This window comes from Culex quinquefasciatus, chromosome 3, assembly GCF_015732765.1.
Source record: "Culex quinquefasciatus strain JHB chromosome 3, VPISU_Cqui_1.0_pri_paternal, whole genome shotgun sequence".
Lineage (NCBI taxonomy): Eukaryota > Metazoa > Arthropoda > Insecta > Diptera > Culicidae > Culex > Culex quinquefasciatus.
Window position 1 is genome coordinate 115,440,510 of NC_051863.1, and position 21,310 is coordinate 115,461,819.

Here is a 21,310-nt window from a genome sequence, read left to right on the forward strand (position 1 = left end):
CGAAATCGGTCTTTTTTCTTCAATTTTAATTTTTGTATTTTTTAATCCGACTGAAACTTTTTTGGTGCCTTCGGTATGCCCAAAGAAGCCATTTTGCATCATTAGTTTGTCCATATAATTTTCCATACAAATTTGGCAGCTGTCCATACAAAAATGATGCATGAAAATTCAAAAATCAGTATCTTTTGAAGGAATTTTTTGATCGATTTGGTGTCTTCGGCAAAGTTGTAGGTATGGATATGTACTACACTGGAAAAAAATAATACACGGTAAAAAAAATTTGGTGATTTTTTTTATTTAACTTTTTATCACTAAAACTTAATTTACAAAAAAACACTATTTTTAATTTTTTTTTTATTTTTTGATATGTTTAAGAGGACATCAAATGCCAACTTTTCAGAAATTTCCAGGTTGTGCAAAAAATCATTGACCGAGTTATAATTTTTTTAATCAATACTGATTTTTTTAAAAAATCGAAATTTTGGTCGTTTAAATTTTTCAACTTCATTTTTCGATGTAAAATCAAATTTGCAATCAAAAAGTACTTAAGTGAAATTTTGATAAAGTGCACCGTTTTCAAGTTATAGCCATATTTAAATGACTTTTTTGAAAATAGTCGCGGTTTTTCATTTTTTTAAATTAGTGCACATGTTTGCCAAGTTTTGAAAAAAATATTTTTGAAAAGCTGAGAAAATTCTCTATATTTTGCTTCTTCGAATTTTGTTGATACGACCTTTAATTGCTAAGATATTGCAATGCATAGGTTTAAAAACAGGAAAATTGAAGTTTTCTAAGTCTCACCCAAACAACCCACCATTTTCTATCGTCAATATCTCAGCAACTTATGATCCGATTTTCAATGTTAACATATGAAACATTTGTGAAATTTTCCGATCTTTTCGAAAAAAATATTTTCGAAATTTTCAAATCAAGACTTTTGATTGCAAATTTGATTTTACATCGAAATACAAAAAAAATCGAATGACCGAAATCCTAGAGAACTGCTCTGCTGAATTACACTGTTTAAACAACTTATTTTGGAACACCTTCGATAGAAACTTGCTTGCTCACTTCCGTTTGAGGTATTTATCACTTGATTTCAGTCGAAAACGCTTTTATGAGCTGTAATTAATTTTCTCGCTTTGTTACACAAATGTTATTGGAGAATAGGTTATATAACTGATAATCAACAAACATATTCACTTTGACATTGCGTGTTGTTAGGTGGTGTTAATTTGTACGTGAGGTATTTAGAGTTTCAATAATGTTTATTTATCGAAGATTGCAATAATTTTAATTGTTGACCGATTATTAATAAACATATCGCCGGTAAAAGCTACAAAAAATATCAGCTTACAGGGTTCATGATAGAGAAAACAACAAATTAAAATCACACCAATTTTCAATGTTACTCCGTGGTAAGATAATCGAAATGACAGTTGAAACGGTTTGTTATAACAAAGTTACATAATGGATTTACAAAAACTGACTTGACACAACTTAATTTCCAATTACAGCCTTTTCTGGAGTTAAGTTGTATAGCTCACTGCTGTATAACAAAATTGACAGCAGCCTTCTTATTGACGTTTAAGCCAGCTTGTTTACTATGAAGCCTCGTGGAGAGTTGTGGAAGCGCGCCTGGACCTGCCGTGGAGATAACAACAAATCGTCGAAGTCATCGGATCGAATCTTGGAAAAGACGAAGTTCATCAAAAAAGGAAAATCTAATAGTATGCCATGAAGAGCGTTTCACAAGAATCACAGTAGAGAGCGCGAAAGGATGGTTTTTTAAATGCAATTTCTATTTTCATCTAAATAAATCGGGCAGAAATTAACAAGCGTACCAAAATGGTTAGTGATACTATTCTTATTGGCTTCGTCGTTGATTGAAATTCTAATAAGAACTGTTTGTTTGAATGTAAGTTGGGTAACGGTTATACAACTTTTTCAATCTTTCTTTCCTTTTTAGTGTGCGCTTTTATTTGTCAGCACAGCCGTTAACCACGCCCCCTTTTTTTCGTTGAATCTCTTGTTAGCCAGCACAGTGTTGTCAAATACATTTGTACAACTTACTCTGATAACTTGCTTTTTTTCTAGCAACTTATACAACAGAAAAAAGTGCGATTTTTCCAATGCACAGGAATTGTAAAACAAGTTGTGGTAACGAGGCTGATTGGCTATACAACTAGTTAAGAAATACGTTTATCTGACAAAGTATGTTGCTTGGGTCTAACTGACTTCAATTGTTTTCAACTGTCTTCAGTTGTCTTCAATTATCTTCAGTTGTCTTCAATCTTTTTTCCAATATCTTCAATCGTCTTCAATTGTTTTCAGTTGTCTTCAATGTGCTTTATTTGTCTTCAATCGTTTTCAAATGTCTGCCATTGTCTTTAATTGTCATGACATACTTTTAACTGTTTTCAACAGTCTTCAGTTCGATGCTTGTGTGCTCTCTTATACTAACTGACATTTTGGTGGTTACGAGAAAATCGATTTTTTAACTTTGAATAACTGTTTCTGGGAAACTAGTCGACAAACAATTGTCCTAATAATTTTAAAGTATGCTCCTGACATAACTTAAAGATATGGTAAAATATGAAAACTTTTGAAATGCAAAAAAAAAATTGGCAGAGAATTTACGAAAAAAAATTATGCTTGCAATTAGCACAAGTGTGTCTTGAACAGTGATTTGTATGAGTTAGCACAAACGTGCACAGGGCAAATTTTGCAGTTGAGCTGAAATGCTTCTTCGATGGCAGAGTCGTGTATACTTCCAACGTGGCACTTGGTACAAAAGTGCGCAGAGTCATTTTATTGTAAAAATAGTAGTTATTTGTTGTTTCAATGTTTTTTGCGTATTAACTTTGAATTGTTGTTAGTTAAGGAACATTTTTCTCAACAATACTTTTTTAATAGACTTGTTTATCATTAAATTTATGGTGAAAATTGTAGTTTTTGAGAGCAACTATCGTTAAAACTTGAATTTAATGAAGAAAAACTCAGTGAAGTGTGAGGTTTCATAAATATAAGTATGATAATCCATGAAATAGCTTCAATAAGACCAACTATGACGAAAACCGAATAGTTCTACGCTTACAAACAGAAGAAAATGATTTCGTAAAAACTTTGAGTCAGTTTATTTTATTTCCATCATGTCATACGACCTTTTCAGAAATGCAAGATATCCAGGACACAAACCATAGAACTGTTATGGTAGATTGCAGTTACACGGAAAACCGGCATTAGTCTTTAAAGACTTATTTTTAGCCTTTTTTGAAGTTCGGTCAGTATTGTCAGAAAAAGGCCTAAAAATTAGTCTTTTTTCGGGCCTAAATTTTAGGCTTTTTTTAGAACTTAGTGCAAAACTTAGAAAAAGACTAAATTTAAGGCTTTTCTGTACTATAAAACTTTGGTTCACGATTTGACATGTCAAATCAGAAAAAGTTGAAAGTTGCCGGTGGTGGTTGCTGTTCGTCGGACAGGGGCAGGATTTTGGCCAGTTTGCAGGTAAGTTTTTGTGTTTTTCCTGCCGGAAGGTTCGGCAGGAGTGAGTAAGCGGCCGAACAATAATGTCTGCTGTTTACCGGGTTCCCAAATTCCGGTCCTCGGTACGGTGGAGGAGGACGGGAAGGCGTGAATTGAGCCGTGTTATTTGCGGATGGAGGAGGGAAGGAACTTTTTTTTTTGTGGACGGCGTTGTGTTTCTGAGTGCTGGAGGAAGAGGACAGAAAATCTCGGAATCAATCCGCCGGGGATTGAATTCCAAAGTGGAAGCGAAAAAGGACAACGAGGCGGGAGTGGACCACCGACGTTGACGGTGAAAATGATGGTGATGGTGGTGGTGGTTGTGTTAGTGTTTGTGAATGAGTGTGTATGAGTGGTGTGTGTGTGTGTGTGTGTGTGTGTGTGTGTGTGTGTGTGTGTGTGTTCAAAAATGTATTAATTTAAAAATTCAATCAAAAATTCAGAAATTCAACAATTTAAAAAAAATCAAAAATTAAAAAATTTAAAAATTCAAAAATTTAAATTTCAGAAATTAAAAAATTTAAAAATCAAAAAAATTAAAAATTCAAAAATTTAAAATGTTAAAATTTCAGAAATTCAAAAATAAGAAAATTTGAAAATTCAAAAATTCAGAAATTCAAAAAATCAAAAATTCATAAATTCAAAAATAAAAAAATTCAAAAATTTAAAAATTCAAAAATTCTGAAATTCTAAAACTCAAAAATTCATAAATTCAAAAATTCAAATCAAAAATTCAATAATTCAAAAATTCAAAAATTTAAAAATTCCAAAATTCAAAAATTCGAAAATTCAAAAAATTAAAAATTTAAATCCTTAAATTCTTAAATTCTTAAATTCTTAAATTCTTAAATTCTTAAATTCTTAAATTCTTAAATTCTTAAATTCTTAAATTCTTAAATTCTTAAATTCTTAAATTCTTAAATTCTTAAATTCTTAAATTCTTAAATTCTTAAATTCTTAAATTCTTAAATTCTTAAATTCTTAAATTCTTAAATTCTTAAATTCTTAAATTCTTAAATTCTTAAATTCTTAAATTCTTAAATTCTTAAATTCTTAAATTCTTAAATTCTTAAATTCTTAAATTCTTAAATTTAAATTCTTAAATTCTTAAATTCTTAAATTCTTAAATTCTTAAATTCTTAAATTCTTAAATTCTTAAATTCTTAAATTCTTAAATTCTTAAATTCTTAAATTCTTAAATTCTTAAATTCTTAAATTCTTAAATTCTTAAATTCTTAAATTCTTAAATTCTTAAATTCTTAAATTCTTAAATTCTTAAATTCTTAAATTCTTAAATTCTTAAATTCTTAAATTCTTAAATTCTTAAATTCTTAAATTCTTAAATTCTTAAATTCTTAAATTCTTAAATTCTTAAATTCTTAAATTCTTAAATTCTTAAATTCTTAAATTCTTAAATTCTTAAATTCTTAAATTCTTAAATTCTTAAATTCTTAAATTCTTAAATTCTTAAATTCTTAAATTCTTAAATTCTTAAATTCTTAAATTCTTAAATTCTTAAATTCTTAAATTCTTAAATTCTTAAATTCTTAAATTCTTAAATTCTTAAATTCTTAAATTCTTAAATTCTTAAATTCTTAAATTCTTAAATTCTTAAATTCTTAAATTCTTAAATTCTTAAATTCTTAAATTCTTAAATTCTTAAATTCTTAAATTCTTAAATTCTTAAATTCTTAAATTCTTAAATTCTTAAATTCTTAAATTCTTAAATTCTTAAATTCTTAAATTCTTAAATTCTTAAATTCTTGAATTCTTGAATTCTTAAATTCTTAAATTCTTAAATTCTTAAATTCTTAAATTCTTAAATTCTTAAATTCTTAAATTCTTAAATTCTTAAATTCTTAAATTCTTAAATTCTTAAATTCTTAAATTCTTAAATTCTTAAATTCTTAAATTCTTAAATTCTTAAATTCTTAAATTCTTAAATTCTTAAATTCTTAAATTCTTAAATTCTTAAATTCTTAAATTCTTAAATTCTTAAATTCTTAAATTCTTAAATTCTTAAATTCTTAAATTCTTAAATTCTTAAATTCTTAAATTCTTAAATTCTTAAATTCTTAAATTCTTAAATTCTTAAATTCTTAAATTCTTAAATTCTTAAATTCTTAAATTCTTAAATTCTTAAATTCTTAAATTCTTAAATTCTTAAATTCTTAAATTCTTAAATTCTTAAATTCTTAAATTCTTAAATTCTTAAATTCTTAAATTCTTAAATTCTTAAATTCTTAAATTCTTAAATTCTTAAATTCTTAAATTCTTAAATTCTTAAATTCTTAAATTCTTAAATTCTTAAATTCTTAAATTCTTAAATTCTTAAATTCTTAAATTCTTAAATTCTTAAATTCTTAAATTCTTAAATTCTTAAATTCTTAAATTCTTAAATTCTTAAATTCTTAAATTCTTAAATTCTTAAATTCTTAAATTCTTAAATTCTTAAATTCTTAAATTCTTAAATTCTTAAATTCTTAAATTCTTAAATTCTTAAATTCTTAAATTCTTAAATTCTTAAATTCTTAAATTCTTAAATTCTTAAATTCTTAAATTCTTAAATTCTTAAATTCTTAAATTCTTAAATTCTTAAATTCTTAAATTCTTAAATTCTTAAATTCTTAAATTCTTAAATTCTTAAATTCTTAAATTCTTAAATTCTTAAATTCTTAAATTCTTAAATTCTTAAATTCTTAAATTCTTAAATTCTTAAATTCTTAAATTCTTAAATTCTTAAATTCTTAAATTCTTAAATTCTTATATTCCTCAATTCCAAAATTCCTTAATTCCGTAATCCCTAAATTTATAAATTATTATAGTCAGATTTTCTACTGATAAACTCTTAAATGAAATCACTCAATTTTTAAATAACTATCAAACTCTCACAACTCATCTTCAAAAAAATGTTTTTATTTTTATTTTCAGGTTAAAGCTGAACGCATCCGTGAATCTGTCGTATTCCGAAATTGCCGAATTACCGAATAAAAACATTTTTGAAAATATTTAAATAATATATAACAATATTTTATTTTCCACCCTTTATTCCCTCCATTTTGATTCCCTAGGGTTTTCAGCCATAAAATAAGTCTTATTCAAGTTCCGCCATCTTGGATTATGTCCGCTTTGACCCCTTCCATTTCCTGCAAAAGCCTAGAAATTAGGCTTTTAAACCTATAAATAAGTCTTTTTAGGCCTAAAAATAAGTCTTAATCAAGTTCCGCCATCTTGGATTATGTCCGCTTTGACCCCTCCCATTTCCTGCAAAAGCCTAGAAATTAGTCTTTTAAACCTATAAATAAGTCTTTTTAGGCCTAAAAATAAGTCTTAATCAAGTTCCGCCATCTTGGATTATGTCCGCTTTGACCCCTCCCATTTCCTGCAAAAGCCTAGAAATTAGTCTTTTAAACCTATAAATAAGTCTTTTTAGGCCTAAAAATAAGTCTTAATCAAGTTCCGCCATCTTGGATTATGTCCGCTTTGACCCCTCCCATTTCCTGCAAAAGCCTAGAAATTAGTCTTTTAAACCTATAAATAAGTCTATTTAGGCCTAAAAATAAGTCTTAATCAAGTTCCGCCATCTTGGATTATGTCCGCTTTGACCCCTCCCATTTCCAGCAAAAGCCTAGAAAGTAGTCTTTTAAACCTATAAATAAGTCTTTTTAGGCCTAAAAATAAGTCTTAATCAAGTTCCGCCATCTTGGATTATGTCCGCTCTGATCCCCTCGCATTCTCGAAAAAGACTAAAATTTAGGCTTTTTGACGATAAAATTAAGCCTAAAATTTAGCCTTTTTCGTACTAAAACGAAACTAGTCTTTTTAAGACTAACCCATCATTAGGCTTAAAAAGACTTAACACGGTTAGGTTCGATAAAGCCTAATTTTAAGTCTTAAAAGACTAATGTCGGCTTTGCGTGTAGAACAAGTGTGTCTCTTGCAATGAATTCTTAGTTTGTATCGAATAGAACAAAAGTGCTCCAAAAAAAAATCAATACTTAGTCTTTGAACATGGACGACCCCTACAGTTGTGCTAAGTGTGCACAACTACGTGAATGATGTTGTTACGTGTTTTTTTGGTTTGGACGATCCCTGCAGTTGTGCTAAATGTGCACAACTTCTTGAAGGGTGTTTGAGTTGGATAGTTGGGTTAGGTTAAGTGTGCAATTGGTTAGTGGATGTTGTTGTTACGTAACATTCTTTACACCGCATCATTCGTTACACCGTAACATTCGTTACACCGTAACATTCGTTACACCGTAACATTCGTTACACCGCAACATACGTTTCACCGTAAAATTCATTACACCGTAACTTTCGTTACACCGTAAAATTCCTTACACCGTAACATTCGATACACCGTAAAATTCCTAACACCGTGACATTCGTTACACCGCAACATACGTTTCACAGTAAAATTCATTACACCGTAACTTTCGTTACACTGTAAAATTCCTAACACCGTAACATTCGATTCTTTACACCGCATCATTCGTTACACCGTAACATTCGTTACACCGTAACATTCTTTAACATCATCCACTAACCAGTCTCACACTCAGCCTAACCCACTTAGCACAACTTCAGGGGTCGTTCATTAAAAAAAACTACGTAACAATAACAACCACTAATTAATCTCACACTTCTCCTAACCCAAATATCCAATTTAAAACATTTTTAAGTCGTTGTGCACACTTAGCACATTGCAGGGGTCATCCAATCCAAAAAAAAATCTACGTAACAACATCACCCACTAACTGATCATACACTTAGCCTATCCGAAATATCCAATTTAAATTTTTTTTTGAATTTTTTAAAACACTTAGCACAACTGCAGGGGTCATCCAATAAAAAAACTACGTAACAACATCATCCATTCACCAATATCACACTTAGCCCAACCCAAATATCCAATTTAACACATTTTTAAGTCGTTGTGCACACTTAGAACAACTGCAGGGGTCGTCCAATCCAAAAACTACGTAACAATAACATTCACCTACCAATGTCACACTTAGCTTAACTCAGGGGTCATCAAATTAAAATAAAACTCTGCCACTAAATAATTATTTGACACACTTCGTCTAACTTACAACTTCTTCACGTATCCAAATGTGCATACTTGTGCTAATTGCCTTCCAAAATAGTGCTCCATAATATTGCTCAAATTAGTAAGGACACCTGGCAATTTACCATAATATTATAGTATAATCGTATTTTTATGGATTTGCGTGTTTTCAAAAGGTCAAGCCATGATGAAAAATAAGAGAGCACATCCATGATGCGTTCGAAAATGTCAGTTAGTACAAATGGTTGCAGGGCGATATCTCCGCGTAGGAAACGAATTTTTCAGATCTCTTGGAAGCGTTTTGTAGGGAATTTAATTAGCTAGAAGATGTCATCATTAACTCATTTTGGCCCAAAAGTCAGTTAGAACATCAGAGCACAGAGGCATCGAGTTGTCTTCAATCGTCTTGAATTGTCGTGAATTACTTTCAGCTGTCTTCTATTGTCTCCAGTTGTCTTCAATTGTTTCCAGTTGTCTTCAAATGTGTTTAGTTGTCTTTTGTTGTCTTCAATTGTCTTAAATGGACAGAAACACTCATACCTTTTTTAACATCTAAAATACTCAAATACCTTAACTAGGTGGATCAATCGCTCTTCTCCCCTGCAAGAAGTGCGAAGCAATTTTGGCAAGTATCGGAAAAGGCTCCGTGTAGGCTCCGGCGGATGTTTTGCAATAATCGGAGAGAAGAAAAAAAAACAGCAACCAAGGTTGAAGAAGATTCGCGCAATTCGTCCGCCAAGAAGGCCATCGAAGTGAAACGAATGATTTCTGGGCGATGGTTCCCCCTCCCCCCATAAAAGAAGGGGCGCGATTCTAAACAAGCGAATTAATTTACACAATTCCCAGAATCTCCCAGCTCTTTGAGGCTGCGAGCTCCCCCCTAATTATAACCGCGCACACCTTACTTATTTACCTGGTCGCACACCGGCGAGATTCGATGGAAATCGCGTTTTAATTTTTATGCCCAATTTCCACACAGGAAACGAAGAGCTGCGATTTTGGAGGAGAAGGATTGGATTGTCTGTTTTTTTCAGCCTGTGTTTTTTGAGCTTGGCTAAGAAATATGATCGCAATCAGTGGGAATCACACAGGAAGTGATACTGCGTCTTGAATTTTGCGCTGGAGTTAATCATCTAATGAGAGGGGGAGGGGGATGCTCTCGGATGATAAGTGTATCCGCCGAATCTGAGCCGCCACCGAGCAATCAAAGGTGTAGTTTTGTCTTTTTTTTTTTCTTTTTTGTCTTGAAAAAGTGATCCGAACGTTTTTGAAACAGCATGAAATGGTTGTAAGATATCGTCAACACGGGCTCGTTGGTCTAGGGGTATGATTTTCGCTTAGGGTGCGAGAGGTCCCGGGTTCAAATCCCGGACGAGCCCACATGATCTTTTTGCAAATTATATTTTAACATGGAATATTCTTTAGATGAAAGGTTTAACAACAGTACTGAAAAAACTAAAAAAAATATTTTGGTAATCAAAAAGTATAATTTATAAAACAAATAATAACCATTCATTAATTATGATGCTTATAGGGTATGTTGAAGTCTATTGAAATATTACCGAAATGATTAAAATTATCATCTTAACTCATGTCCAATATAGGGTGCAATATGGTTGTTTGTACGCTAATTTGAAACCGGATTCATATTCCGATGCTTTGGATGGTGTTCTACAACTTTTTAAACTTTTTTTTTGCTCGTAAATCACGTTTTAGGCCAGATTTGAAAACGCTGTACCATTTTGTAGGAGCTAGCACCATACTATCTTCTCGATAGTTATAGTTTCTAATTTTATTTGCTGTCTTTCATCTTTCAATCGTTCCAAATCCATAAATATCATTTGTCTGTTAGTTTTTTTTTTTTTTTTTGAGAAGTAATAATTTTTTAATCAGGAAGTACTATCAAATTTATCTCTGTGATCAAATGTTTAGGAATAACATTGACACATAAAGTAAAAAAAATATAATAATGCAGAAATTATGTTTGTGCAATTTTGTCGTGGAACAACTTACTTTTTCTGGCATTCTTGAACGATGAAAAAGCCTATTTTACTGTACCAAATATAATAAAATGGAATAGTAACACTTTTTTTTTCGTGTTTTTTTTTCAGAAATGCACGTAACAATCATACCAAAGTCATTCAAATTTGGTCACCATGGGCTTCAAGTTATAGTAAAATGTCCCCTGAACAAATTCCTGTACAGACATAGTCCGTAAAAGCTTGTGTTTGGGCATGCCAGGGCGTTTCAGGGAGAAAAAAATTGTGTTTTTCAGCAAAAAAAAAAAATCAAAAATCACTCCCCAAAACGAGCCAAATTAATTTGCAGCCGAAACTAATGCATTCAACTTATGGGAAATTGCACGAAGATCATTTTGCTTTTTTAACATTCAATTAATGTCCACGCAAAGCCGAGATATTTGCATTTTAGTGACCAAAAAGTGATGAGAAAAGCAACTCGCGACAAAATTTTGAGGCTAGGAATTTTGACAGGTATGATTTTCATAAAGTATTCACCTCCTTTTCTCTCCCACAGAAAACCTGGGAACGAGGTAGCTGTCAAACTAGGCAAAAATGTTAAAGTCACTCACAAAATGAACTTTGAGTGATTTGAGTTCATTTCTGACGTCACGATTTTCTTCTCTATAATGTAGCTGTCAAACTAGGCCAAAATGTTAAAGTCACTCACAAAATGAACTTTGAGTGATTTGAGTTCATCACGATTTTCTCCTCTATAAAGGAGAAAAGCGCGGAACTTAACCTCAAAGGTAAACAACCGAATGAACTTTTTGACAGGTGTCAGTTCCGCTTAGCATTTAAAATTATAATTTTGTTCCGGTTGGTCCGTTTCGCATGGACACAAACACGACCAGGAACACGGCAAGGATACGGCCACGGGAATGGCCAGGAACAGGCACCTACACGGCAAGTCACACGAAAACCGTCAGAAGCACGGGCATGAACACGGGCAGGAGTCCGGAAAAGGACACGGTCTAGAGAACGGGAACGACCAGGAACAGGCAACTACTTGGTCAGGTGCACGTACACGAACACGGCCAGAAGCACGGACAAGCACACGGGCACTAATACGGAAAAAAAACTTATATTATGACGTTTCGCGCAATCGGAAGCAAATTCAAATTCAAAAAAAAAAAATGCTAAGTCCCGATTTGACACCTGTCAAACCACTCAAATGGCACTCACAAAATGAACTTTGAGTGATTTGAGTTCATTAGCTACGTCACGGTTTTCTTGCCTATAGAGGAGAAAATCGTGACGTCAGAAATGAATTCAAATCACTCAAAGGTCATTTTGTGAGTGACTTTAACATTTTTGCCTAGTTTGACAGCTACCTCGTTCCCAGGTTTTCTGTGGGAGAGAAAAGGAGGCGAATACTTTATGAAAATCATACCTGTCAAAATTCCTAGCCTCAAAATTTTGTCGCGAGTTGCTTTTCTCCTTTATTGTCCTCAGTTTTCTGTGGGAGAGAAAAGGAGGCGAATATTTTATGAAAATCATACCTGTCAAAATTTCTAGCCTTGTCGCGAGTTGCTTTTCTCCTCTATACAAAAATGATGTTGGTTTTAAAACAGATTTAACAAAAATATAAATTTGTTAACTTCTCAATATAGTGATATCTAGTTATAAGGAAAAAAAATGTCAGCAACATATCATTTTTTTTTTTGTTTTATTATAGAGACTTTACACCATTGTGCATATCTTTTTGGTTTGGGGTCCAAAAAAATCTCTGGATGAAATTTTAAAAGCAACACAAAAATGTTCATGATATCGATTCCACCCCTAACGAGTTAGTTTGAAATAGCTACATACATTTGAACATTTTGCCAATCAACAGTATTTAACAATTTCGCTGTGTTCACCAATTGTACTTTAAACAATTGTATATTTGAAATCAGTTTTATTGTTTATGAAGTGAAGACTACGACTGATCTAGAAATGTTCTAAACCATTCAACCAGACGCGTGCGTATCCAACGCCACCATACCAGAAGCACTCCCAAAACCGACCATCATTGTCCGCACCCTCATGACGCACAATTCTCGGAACAACGCGTCGTTAGGCCTAAACTAGAGCTGAACCGATCGCCGCGATCAAGTGCCCAAGACGGGGCCGTCGCAGCGCATTTGTTTGACTTTTATCGTTTGTTTAACGATTTCACGGATTGAATAACTTATTTGTCCGTCGGCGAAGACGTCGTCGTCGTCGTCGATCGAAAGCGAAAGGAGTTCAGCGTTTGGATCTTCCCCGTGCGACGAAGAAATGGCCAAATTTCACACTTTCGTTGCCGGGATCTGGCAATTTCTGTCGCTGACATTTCGGATGAGGCGATAATTTTGGCACGTTTAGCGCCCAAAAGCGGAGATGAAAGTTATTTGCATAAACAATCGATTTGTCACCTGGAGGTGGTTCCAGTGCTTTACGACCGCATCGGATGACCGTTTTTGCTACCGATTAATGGAGAGCGATGATTGAGGAATTAGTCGGGGTTTAGTTCAACGGTCGCTAAAATTTATTCAACCGAGTCTTCAGACGAGCCTTCTTGATCTCTTCCGCGAGCGAGAAGGGTCGGCTGACCGAGCTTAGTATGGGTTCCTTCGTGTTTCGGCGCGCGTTCCGGAAGTAGCTGCTGTTATCGCTGGTCGTAGAACGGATGCTCTCCTCCTGGCGCAGCTGCTGGCTTCGTTGCATCAGCTGTCGATGCTGGAAGTTCCGCTGTGCGAATGGATTTACGTGCTGGTGTATGCTTCTGGAGCAGAAATCTTCGCTTGGTTGCACTTCGGAGAGTTCGAGCTCGCGGCCAATTGGGATAGCCGTGTGTTGACGGGTTACGTACCAGTACACTCCCAATGCGGCAAACAGAACGAGCAGCATCAGAAAGATCCCGGTCAGCGAACTCCAGATGGCTTTGGATTCGTTGTAGGCTGCCGGATCTCGGTAGAACAGCAACGATGGGCGAACAGTGCCCAGCTGAGTAGGCTGTGGAGTCGTTACGATCCACATTGTCGTAGGCGGCAAAGTCGTCGAAACATGTTGCCCACCGGTGGTCAGCGTTGTTTCCTGCAGGCTAGTCGTACTGTTGAATGAAATCGTAGAAGTCCAGCTGGTTGTCGGCAACGTAGTCGTAGGTGTTTTCGTACGACGTGTTGATGAGCTCGTCCGAGTAGGCTGTTGCGTCGTGTAAACAACGGTTGTTGTTTCTTCCACAGTAGGCTGCATGATTGGAGAACTTTATCAGTTTGAGTAATCTTACAGGCGGAATCGTCTCTTACCGTGGTCAACAGCGGTGTTGTTGTCGATTCATGCAGCTCTGCCGTTGTAGAGGTGGTTGTCGTTGGTTCCACTGTCGATGTTTCTGGAACGGGTGTCGGTGTTGTTCTTCGCGTTGTAGTTCGGGTACGTCGGGTTGACGATGTGGTCCGAGTAGACTGTGCCTGGGTTGATTCGGTTGTGCTTTCTGTTGTTGATAGCTGTGTTGTAGTTGTCTCGGGGAGGGAAGGTGTCGATGTTGTAGGAACTGATGTCGTTATAGTGGTGAAATCACCAGTTGTTGATTCCAGAATTGTTGAGATACTCGAAATTGGTTCCAAGGTAGTTGGAAACACTGGAGTAGTATTTGTTTCGGTTGCAGTTGTTGTTGATGTCGGTGTTGTACGTAATGTTGTTGGAATTTCTGTTGTTCTTGTTGCAGCTTTTGTTGTTGATGTTATTGTTGACGTCGTCATTGGAGGCTCTGTTGTTGTTGTCGTCGTTGTTGGAGCTTTTGTTGTTGTTGTAGTCCTTGGAGTTTCTATTGTTGTCGTCGTTGTCGGAGCTACAGGAGTTGTCGTCGTAATTTGAGCCTCTGTTGTTGTTGTCGTTGTTGAAGCTTCTGTTGTTGTCGTCGTTGTTGGAGTTTCCGTTGATGTCGTCGTAATTGGAGCCTCTGGTGTTGTCGTCGTTATTGGAGTTTCTGTTGTTGTAGTCGTTGTAGGAGCTTTTGTGGTTGTTGTTGTTGTTGGAGCTTCTGTTGTTGTCGTCGTTGTTGGAGCTTCTGTTGTAGTTGTTGTTGTAGTCGTTGGAGCTTCTGTTGTGGTTGTTGTTGTTGGGACTTCCGTAGTGGTAGTTGATGTTGCTCTCCGCGTGGTAGTCCTTCTCGTGGTAGTTCGACTAATTGTGGTGGTAGGTCGAGCGGTGCTAGTCGTCGAAGGAGGAACATAAAACTCGTCCAGTTGCATGCAGAACTCTTCCAGCACCAGTGGATTGAACACCGTCAAGTACTCGATAGCAATGCTACCCTCGGTACTCATATCAACTTCGATCTGTATCAGTGCTCGTTTGATTTCTTTTTCCACTCGTCCCAAAAATAAACTCCACGTTGCGGTGGCCGTTTGTGTGGACCAAATTTGTGCCACGGCCGGATTTCCTCGAGAATCCTTTTGATCTAAATCCAGCAGTCTTACGGTTAGGGAAGAGGTGGTGCGGAACGATAGCTGATAAATCATGCGAATCTCAGTGAAGGCATTCACGAAGAAACTTTCAATTGTTTCACAACAACTGATGCCCGGAACGACATTAGACAAGTAGTACACTACGTTTGGACGGTATGAGGTGAACTTGGACGACGAGCCATAGGCAGATAGTCGCAAAATCTCTCTGTATGTGCCCGAGCACTGATATATCTTCAAAGATCTGAAATCATTGAAATCTATTCGTTCACAAATGGCATCTGCCGTGGAAACGTGTTTCACGCTTGTAATAACCACTAGCAACACAACAAGCCTCAAACCTAACCACATTTTACTAATCTTGACGTGCAAGTTCCGCAAACTATCTAAACAGACTGCTCACCAGCGGCGCAAATCATCAAAATTCTGCCAAAATGTTCTCGTCACACCTTTGTTGATATCAAAAAAACAGACAGAAACAAGTGATAACATGGTCAACAGCATGGTACTTCACGTCAGCATTGAACTTCAACGTGATGGTCGGCAGAGAAAACTTCCCTTGGTCAGTTATTGGAAGTTGGAAGCCTTATCGGCTACTGTCGATGGCCGTCAGAAGGGGTGTAGAGCGAGGTGTAGAGGCAAGTTGAAGATAAAATTTCCTTTGGGTTCGATGATAAGTACGTCAAAGGCTGCGTCAGCTCTAGAATTATATAGATTTTATAGACTTCATCACAAACCTGTTTACAATTATTTTGAAAATTGGCATAAAATCTTATTGAATCCAACTACCCTACACAGAAAAAAAAGTGTAAAATTACCCGACACGGAAACATTGTTTTGGACGTAAAATCGCTTTATGTAAATTTGAAATCCGATGTAAATGGTTGAATGTCATTTAAACACCCATCATGTAAAATGAGATTGTACGTAACCGGTGAATCTTACGTAAATGAAAAAAATGTTAACGAAAACCCACAAATTTGAATGGATGAAAAACATGTAAACTGTGAAAAACATTTAAAAACGTTTCATGTAAATGCTAAAATGTTGTAAAATCCTAAATTTTTCCTTACTTTTGTGTTTGACACTTAGCAAAATCAAAACAATTGTGTGCTGCCGCGGGTCGGTTCGGTTGCTCGTAAATGTAAGTTTCTTTACGGCGGACCACTGTTATGGTGAAATTGGCAATCTTTATCGATGGTGGGGACACTTTTTGAATCCAGAGTCCGGTGACATTCACCGGAACATTTGAACCAAAACGCGTTTCGCCTAGAGAATATCTTAATCGCGAATTCTTTTCGGAAGGAAGTGGAAGTGGAAGGAAATTGGCGTCTTCCAGCTGTTGATTTTGGTGAGTATTTTTTCATTTTTCCTTTTGCAGAACACATTTTTGATTTTGTTACCTACCACTTTCGACGTGAGATTTGATCCGGACTGCCAATCTCGGATTCACGGAAGTTTCTTGATGATGGTACTTGAATGAAACACCTTGGTCCTGATTGCAACGGAGTTTCTTAGTCCTTTTCTCAGTGTCTACCATTTTCTGCAGAACCAGGTAAGTAGAGGACGTTCCGTTTCCGATTTGCATCTTTGGCTGGTCAATCACCTCTTCACTCATGTCCACTCTAAAGTATGAATCCGTCTCGTATCACACGGTCGAGTCTCCCAGGATATTCCGGATTTTTTCAAGATTGGCGTACTCGACGAGCTGTCTACGTTGACCAGCTTGCCCTGCTGCAGGAAGCGGATAAACATCTTTACAGCACTTTGATGGTCCGACACCTAGAATCCCGGAAGAGGGTTTTCAGATCAGATGCTCTCACGCGACTTTTTTTTCACAATTATTGTATATTGTTTTGTTTCCCTTTTAGACTTACATTTTTACCAAACGATTTCACCGCAAATACTTCACTTGGGCGTATCCCCAGGCTAAAAAAATGCATCTCGCTTGTTTAGATGTCTTTTCTCAAAGATGTGAGCGAGATAGACTGTTTTATTTCACTTCATTGTGGCTCTTTGAAATGTTTGTCGTGTTGCCAGGTGCAACTTGACAAGTGGCAAGGGTATAAACTTTTCAAGGTATATGCTGGAATTTGTCGGAGTTACTGCAGAAGGGAATTATTTTACTGGTTTTAATTAGGGTAATTCAATTTATTAGAAATGTCTTCGATATTGACCTAATTTCGCAATATGGTCTGAAAGTCTTATGTTAATTCCGTAAAAAACTTTTTAATAGGGTGAATCCGTAGATGTAAATCAGGGGTGCCCAAAGTATGGCCCGCGATCAAGTTTGCAGCAAATATTTTACAAAGCTTTCGTCGATCAACCCACCCTCCACCATTATTAAAAAATTTACTCGAAAACCAGGAGCAAAAATATATTTTCAAAAGTTAAAAATTAAATTTAAGAGCATTCAGCTGAAATTAATTAAATATGCATTCCTTTGCACTTTAAATCATTTGAGCATGTTTGGGTTTATTAAAAATAATTTGAATTTAAGTGAATTTTCGATGAAATAAATAAATGTTGTTTCGTTTTTGAAAATAATGATTGCAGGTTAACTATACGGAAGCTTAAAACATTTTCCATTTTTTTTTCAATTGAAATGTTGAAATTCTGGATCTCAACGATTTTTCATTAGCCACATTTAACTTATAAAAGAATTGTTCAACATGTAATGTCACCACAATTTTCGAAATATAAAAACAAAACTTTTTTTTTGAAAACACAAGTACATTTAGTAAGAACTTTTTTTTTTCAAATATCAGAAACAACAATACCGATAGAAACTCGTTATTTTGTGGTTTCTATTATTTTGAAAAGAAATTTTTTTTAAATGTTTTTTCGGTGTTTTTGAATCCTTTTTTAGTTTGGGGTATCCAGGTACTGACAAAAAGCAAAAATATTGTAATATTATTCTTGGAATCGTCAACTTTATTGAATTAGAAAAAATATTTTGAAAGTTTTGGTTGACCCTATTTCAATCTCTCACCCATGGTTTGTTTTTTTTCCTTAATATCAAGGTTTTGAAAAACCTTGAAAAAAATCAAACCTGCACAATTCTTATAAAGCTACTTAATGGTTTAGTGTTTCAGTTGAAAATGATTGTAGAAAGACGAAAATAAACGTCAAGGTGCAGATAAATCAACATTACGTACTCGATGGAAAAGCATATTCATTATTCATATGATTTCTTCTTTTTTCTTTATTTAGACGGCAGTCTGCAGTTTTTTTGCAGCTGTTTCGGCAATTTGATTATCTGGCATCCCTGACTCCGACAACAAATCCGACATTTCCTCACATACCAGTCTACTAGCGCAGCAGGTCATTGAGAGTAAACGTCAAAGCTTTGAATGTAAACAAAACCCGCAATTTTCAATTTTGCAGTCATTCATAATGCAGTCCAGGTTTTTGATCTCAAACTGGCCAGCCCGGCAACCGATCCAAACCGATTTTCGCTGGAACCTCTTGTCATTTAGGCGCCGACCTTGGTGAGTTACGCGCGAGATTGCTACCTAATCTCCCTACAACTAAATTTAATGTCATTCTAGGTTTCAGCTTTTACGCTAAAGTGCCGTGCCAGAACGTGTGGATTTTTCCTCTGTCTGCTAAAAAGGACCGCCAAGATGTCGACCGCGACGATTCGTACCCGCCGTTTCATGACCAACCGGCTGTTGTGCCGCAAGCAGATGATCTGCGACTTGCTGCACCCGGGTCTGGCCTCGGTCTCGAAGATGAAGATCCGCGACAAGCTGGCCGCCATGTACAAGGTCACCCCGGATGTTCGTGTTCGGCTTCAAGAACAACTTTGGCGGCGGCAAGTCGACCGGCTTCGGGCTCATCTACGACACCCTGGACAACGCCAAGAAGTTCGAACCCAAGCACCGACTGGGCCGCCACGGACTGTACGAGAAGAAGAAGATGACCCGCAAGCAGCGCAAGGAACGCAAGAACCGTATGAAGAAGGTGCGCGGAACCAAGAAGGCCAAGGTCGGACAGGCCGTCAAGAAGTAAGCGCTCTCTGCTTGGGTGCGGATGCTGCTGGGTGGCTGTCGTTGTTGTTGTCGCCTTGTTCCGGGGGACAGCTGCAAGGGGATGCTTTCTTGCTTGTGTGGGAACTAGAATATTCCATCAAACAAGGAAATATAAAAACACTTTAATGGTTAAGATGTCGACGCCACTTCGTTGTTTGAATAGTTCCGAATTCGTCTTCAGAAAGGATTTGATATTTGTCCAGCACAGCGAAATGAACGTTTCCTGGTCGACCTGGGTGTAGTCATTCAAAAAGTACTCGGTCTCGATGTCAACGCGCCGAAACGGTTCCGGCAGATGGTTCTGATTATAGCCTTGCTTTCGGAAAAGTTACTCCCTGATCCTGCTGGGCACGCCGGGCGTCCGTTTTCGTCGCTTCTCCTTCAGTACATGGCAGCGTTGACTTATCGCCAGCAGCCAGCATCTGGCCCAATTTGGCCATTTCTGCCCGTTACTTATCTCGCAGCTGGTCCTCTTCGCCAAACTCAGAGCTGGAAGCTGGATTCGCGGATCGTCCTTTTCGAAGTTATTTACAGGTGAGTACATTCCGTATTGTAAAATCACCTCCTTTTTAAGAACCTTGCGTAAGGTCGACAGTTAAGTTTTTGTTGTTGTTGAAAAGAAATGTTCACTGCTCCGTTGATTCTATACTTTGTTGTAATTTTCAAACGTTTTGTGTTGTTTAGCAGTACAGACATATTAACTTTATTATTGATCAATATGTGGTTTATTATTGGCAGTCAAACTATGTCCAAAATGAGGTAGAATTTTATCTATTTGAACCATGATTTACAAAAACGTTTGAAAATTACATCAGATTCTAGATTCAACGGGGCAAAAAAAAATTTGGCTTCGGTAAATTTACGTAGATTTCATCGGAAATTTACATTTTCTGAAGCGCTATTTGTTCGGCACGATTAAATCGGATGGCATTTAAATTTACAATGAATTTGATGTAATTTCGCATCATTAATGACGTGCACTTTTGGTACATCATAAATGATGTAAATTTACCGAATTTTTTTTTTCTGTGTAGGTGTCTTATTTCGAATGTATCATGGAGTATGCTGGGTTAATCATTTTCAGCATCCGTCTCTACAATGGCCAGGCCTACCTGTGTAAGGTCAACCGCAAAAAAGATTCGTTAAATCGATCAAGTTTAAATATGCATGTTAAAACATAACTTCATTTTTGAAATCACAGCACCACAACTCGCTTCAACATAATGGCAATCTCACATAAGTTCAATGAACTTAGATCCCTTTTAATATCAACATGTAACTCAATCATAAACATGCCATCTTCCTGGAAAATATCACCAGAAGCAATCAAGCCCTTTTCTGCAAGTTTCCTTAACCCATTCCCAACCTTCTTGAAGATTGGCTCTGCTCGCTCCTTCGATGGCTGAACTTGAACCGCAATAACTCTAAACTAATGGAAAATCTCTCTTCCCTTCGTCGTCCTACCTGATATTTATGCGAACACACAAACTAACCTCAACATAGAGCGGGTTCGCCGGCCCTGCGATCGCAAATCGCGCCCGGCGTAATTTATGTTTATGGCCATTATCCTGTTCCCCCCCGGATTGCGATCCATCCCGGCAGGAGAAGGCAAAAATAATGGGAATCCGTTGGCGTGCGGGGCTGTAATTTACGACGGCGACATGATCATATGGTCGTTCCCCGAAGGGCCGACCAACACGCACAATTGTTGTGCAATTGCACAAACCTACGAAGAAGCAAGCAGAAGACAAATCAAGCAGGCAAGCAAGCAGCCAGCACTTTCGTTGAACTTGACCTTGAACAGCGAGCGACCAGGTTCTTCGCGATCGCAAAGAGAAGAGGAAAATCGACGAAGAAACGACGATCGCGCGAAAAAGGAAAACGCTCGGGGAAGACGAAAACGAAGCAGAGTAAGAGTGTTTGATTACGTGCGCGAAGCGCACAGGTTTGTTATACAATCAAGGCAGGATGATCGGGCCAAAGAGGGGGAGGAGCGTCAGGGGCGGGGAAATAATGGGCACTTGGCGGGCCTAAAAGGAGAACAGAAGTTTCAGCTAACAACCTGCAATTATTTCAATTTCCTGCGACAACAACGCGATTCGAAGGTCTTTCGGAGAGGCAATAACACCGACCACGTTTGATTTCATTATTTATTTTATTATTTTTTTCGGCTTTTTTACAAAAATTTTACATTTTCACTTTTTGTTTAGTTTCGTTTGATGTTTGATCTCTTGGCAG

The 21,310-nt window shown here is 36.1% G+C and overlaps 1 protein-coding gene, 1 non-coding gene and 1 pseudogene across 2 annotated transcripts; 2 read left to right on the top strand and 1 right to left on the bottom strand.

The window, feature by feature from the left end:
• The first annotated feature begins 9,900 nt into the window (after positions 1-9,900).
• On the top strand, positions 9,901-9,972 carry Trnap-agg. The gene has a single exon. It is a non-coding gene; the product is annotated as a tRNA-Pro (tRNA).
• Positions 9,973-13,105: 3,133 nt separating this feature from the next.
• LOC119770311 (cell wall protein DAN4-like) lies at positions 13,106-15,418 on the bottom strand. The gene is made up of 2 exons (XM_038264960.1): positions 13,884-15,418; positions 13,106-13,824 (listed from the first exon to the last, which is right to left on the bottom strand). The coding sequence occupies exons 1-2, from the start codon at positions 15,387-15,389 to the stop codon at positions 13,117-13,119; spliced, it is 2,214 nt and encodes a 737-aa protein (XP_038120888.1). The 5' UTR covers positions 15,390-15,418; the 3' UTR covers positions 13,106-13,116.
• Positions 15,419-18,611: 3,193 nt separating this feature from the next.
• LOC6040145 lies at positions 18,612-19,208 on the top strand (annotated as a pseudogene).
• The last annotated feature ends 2,102 nt before the right edge of the window (positions 19,209-21,310 follow it).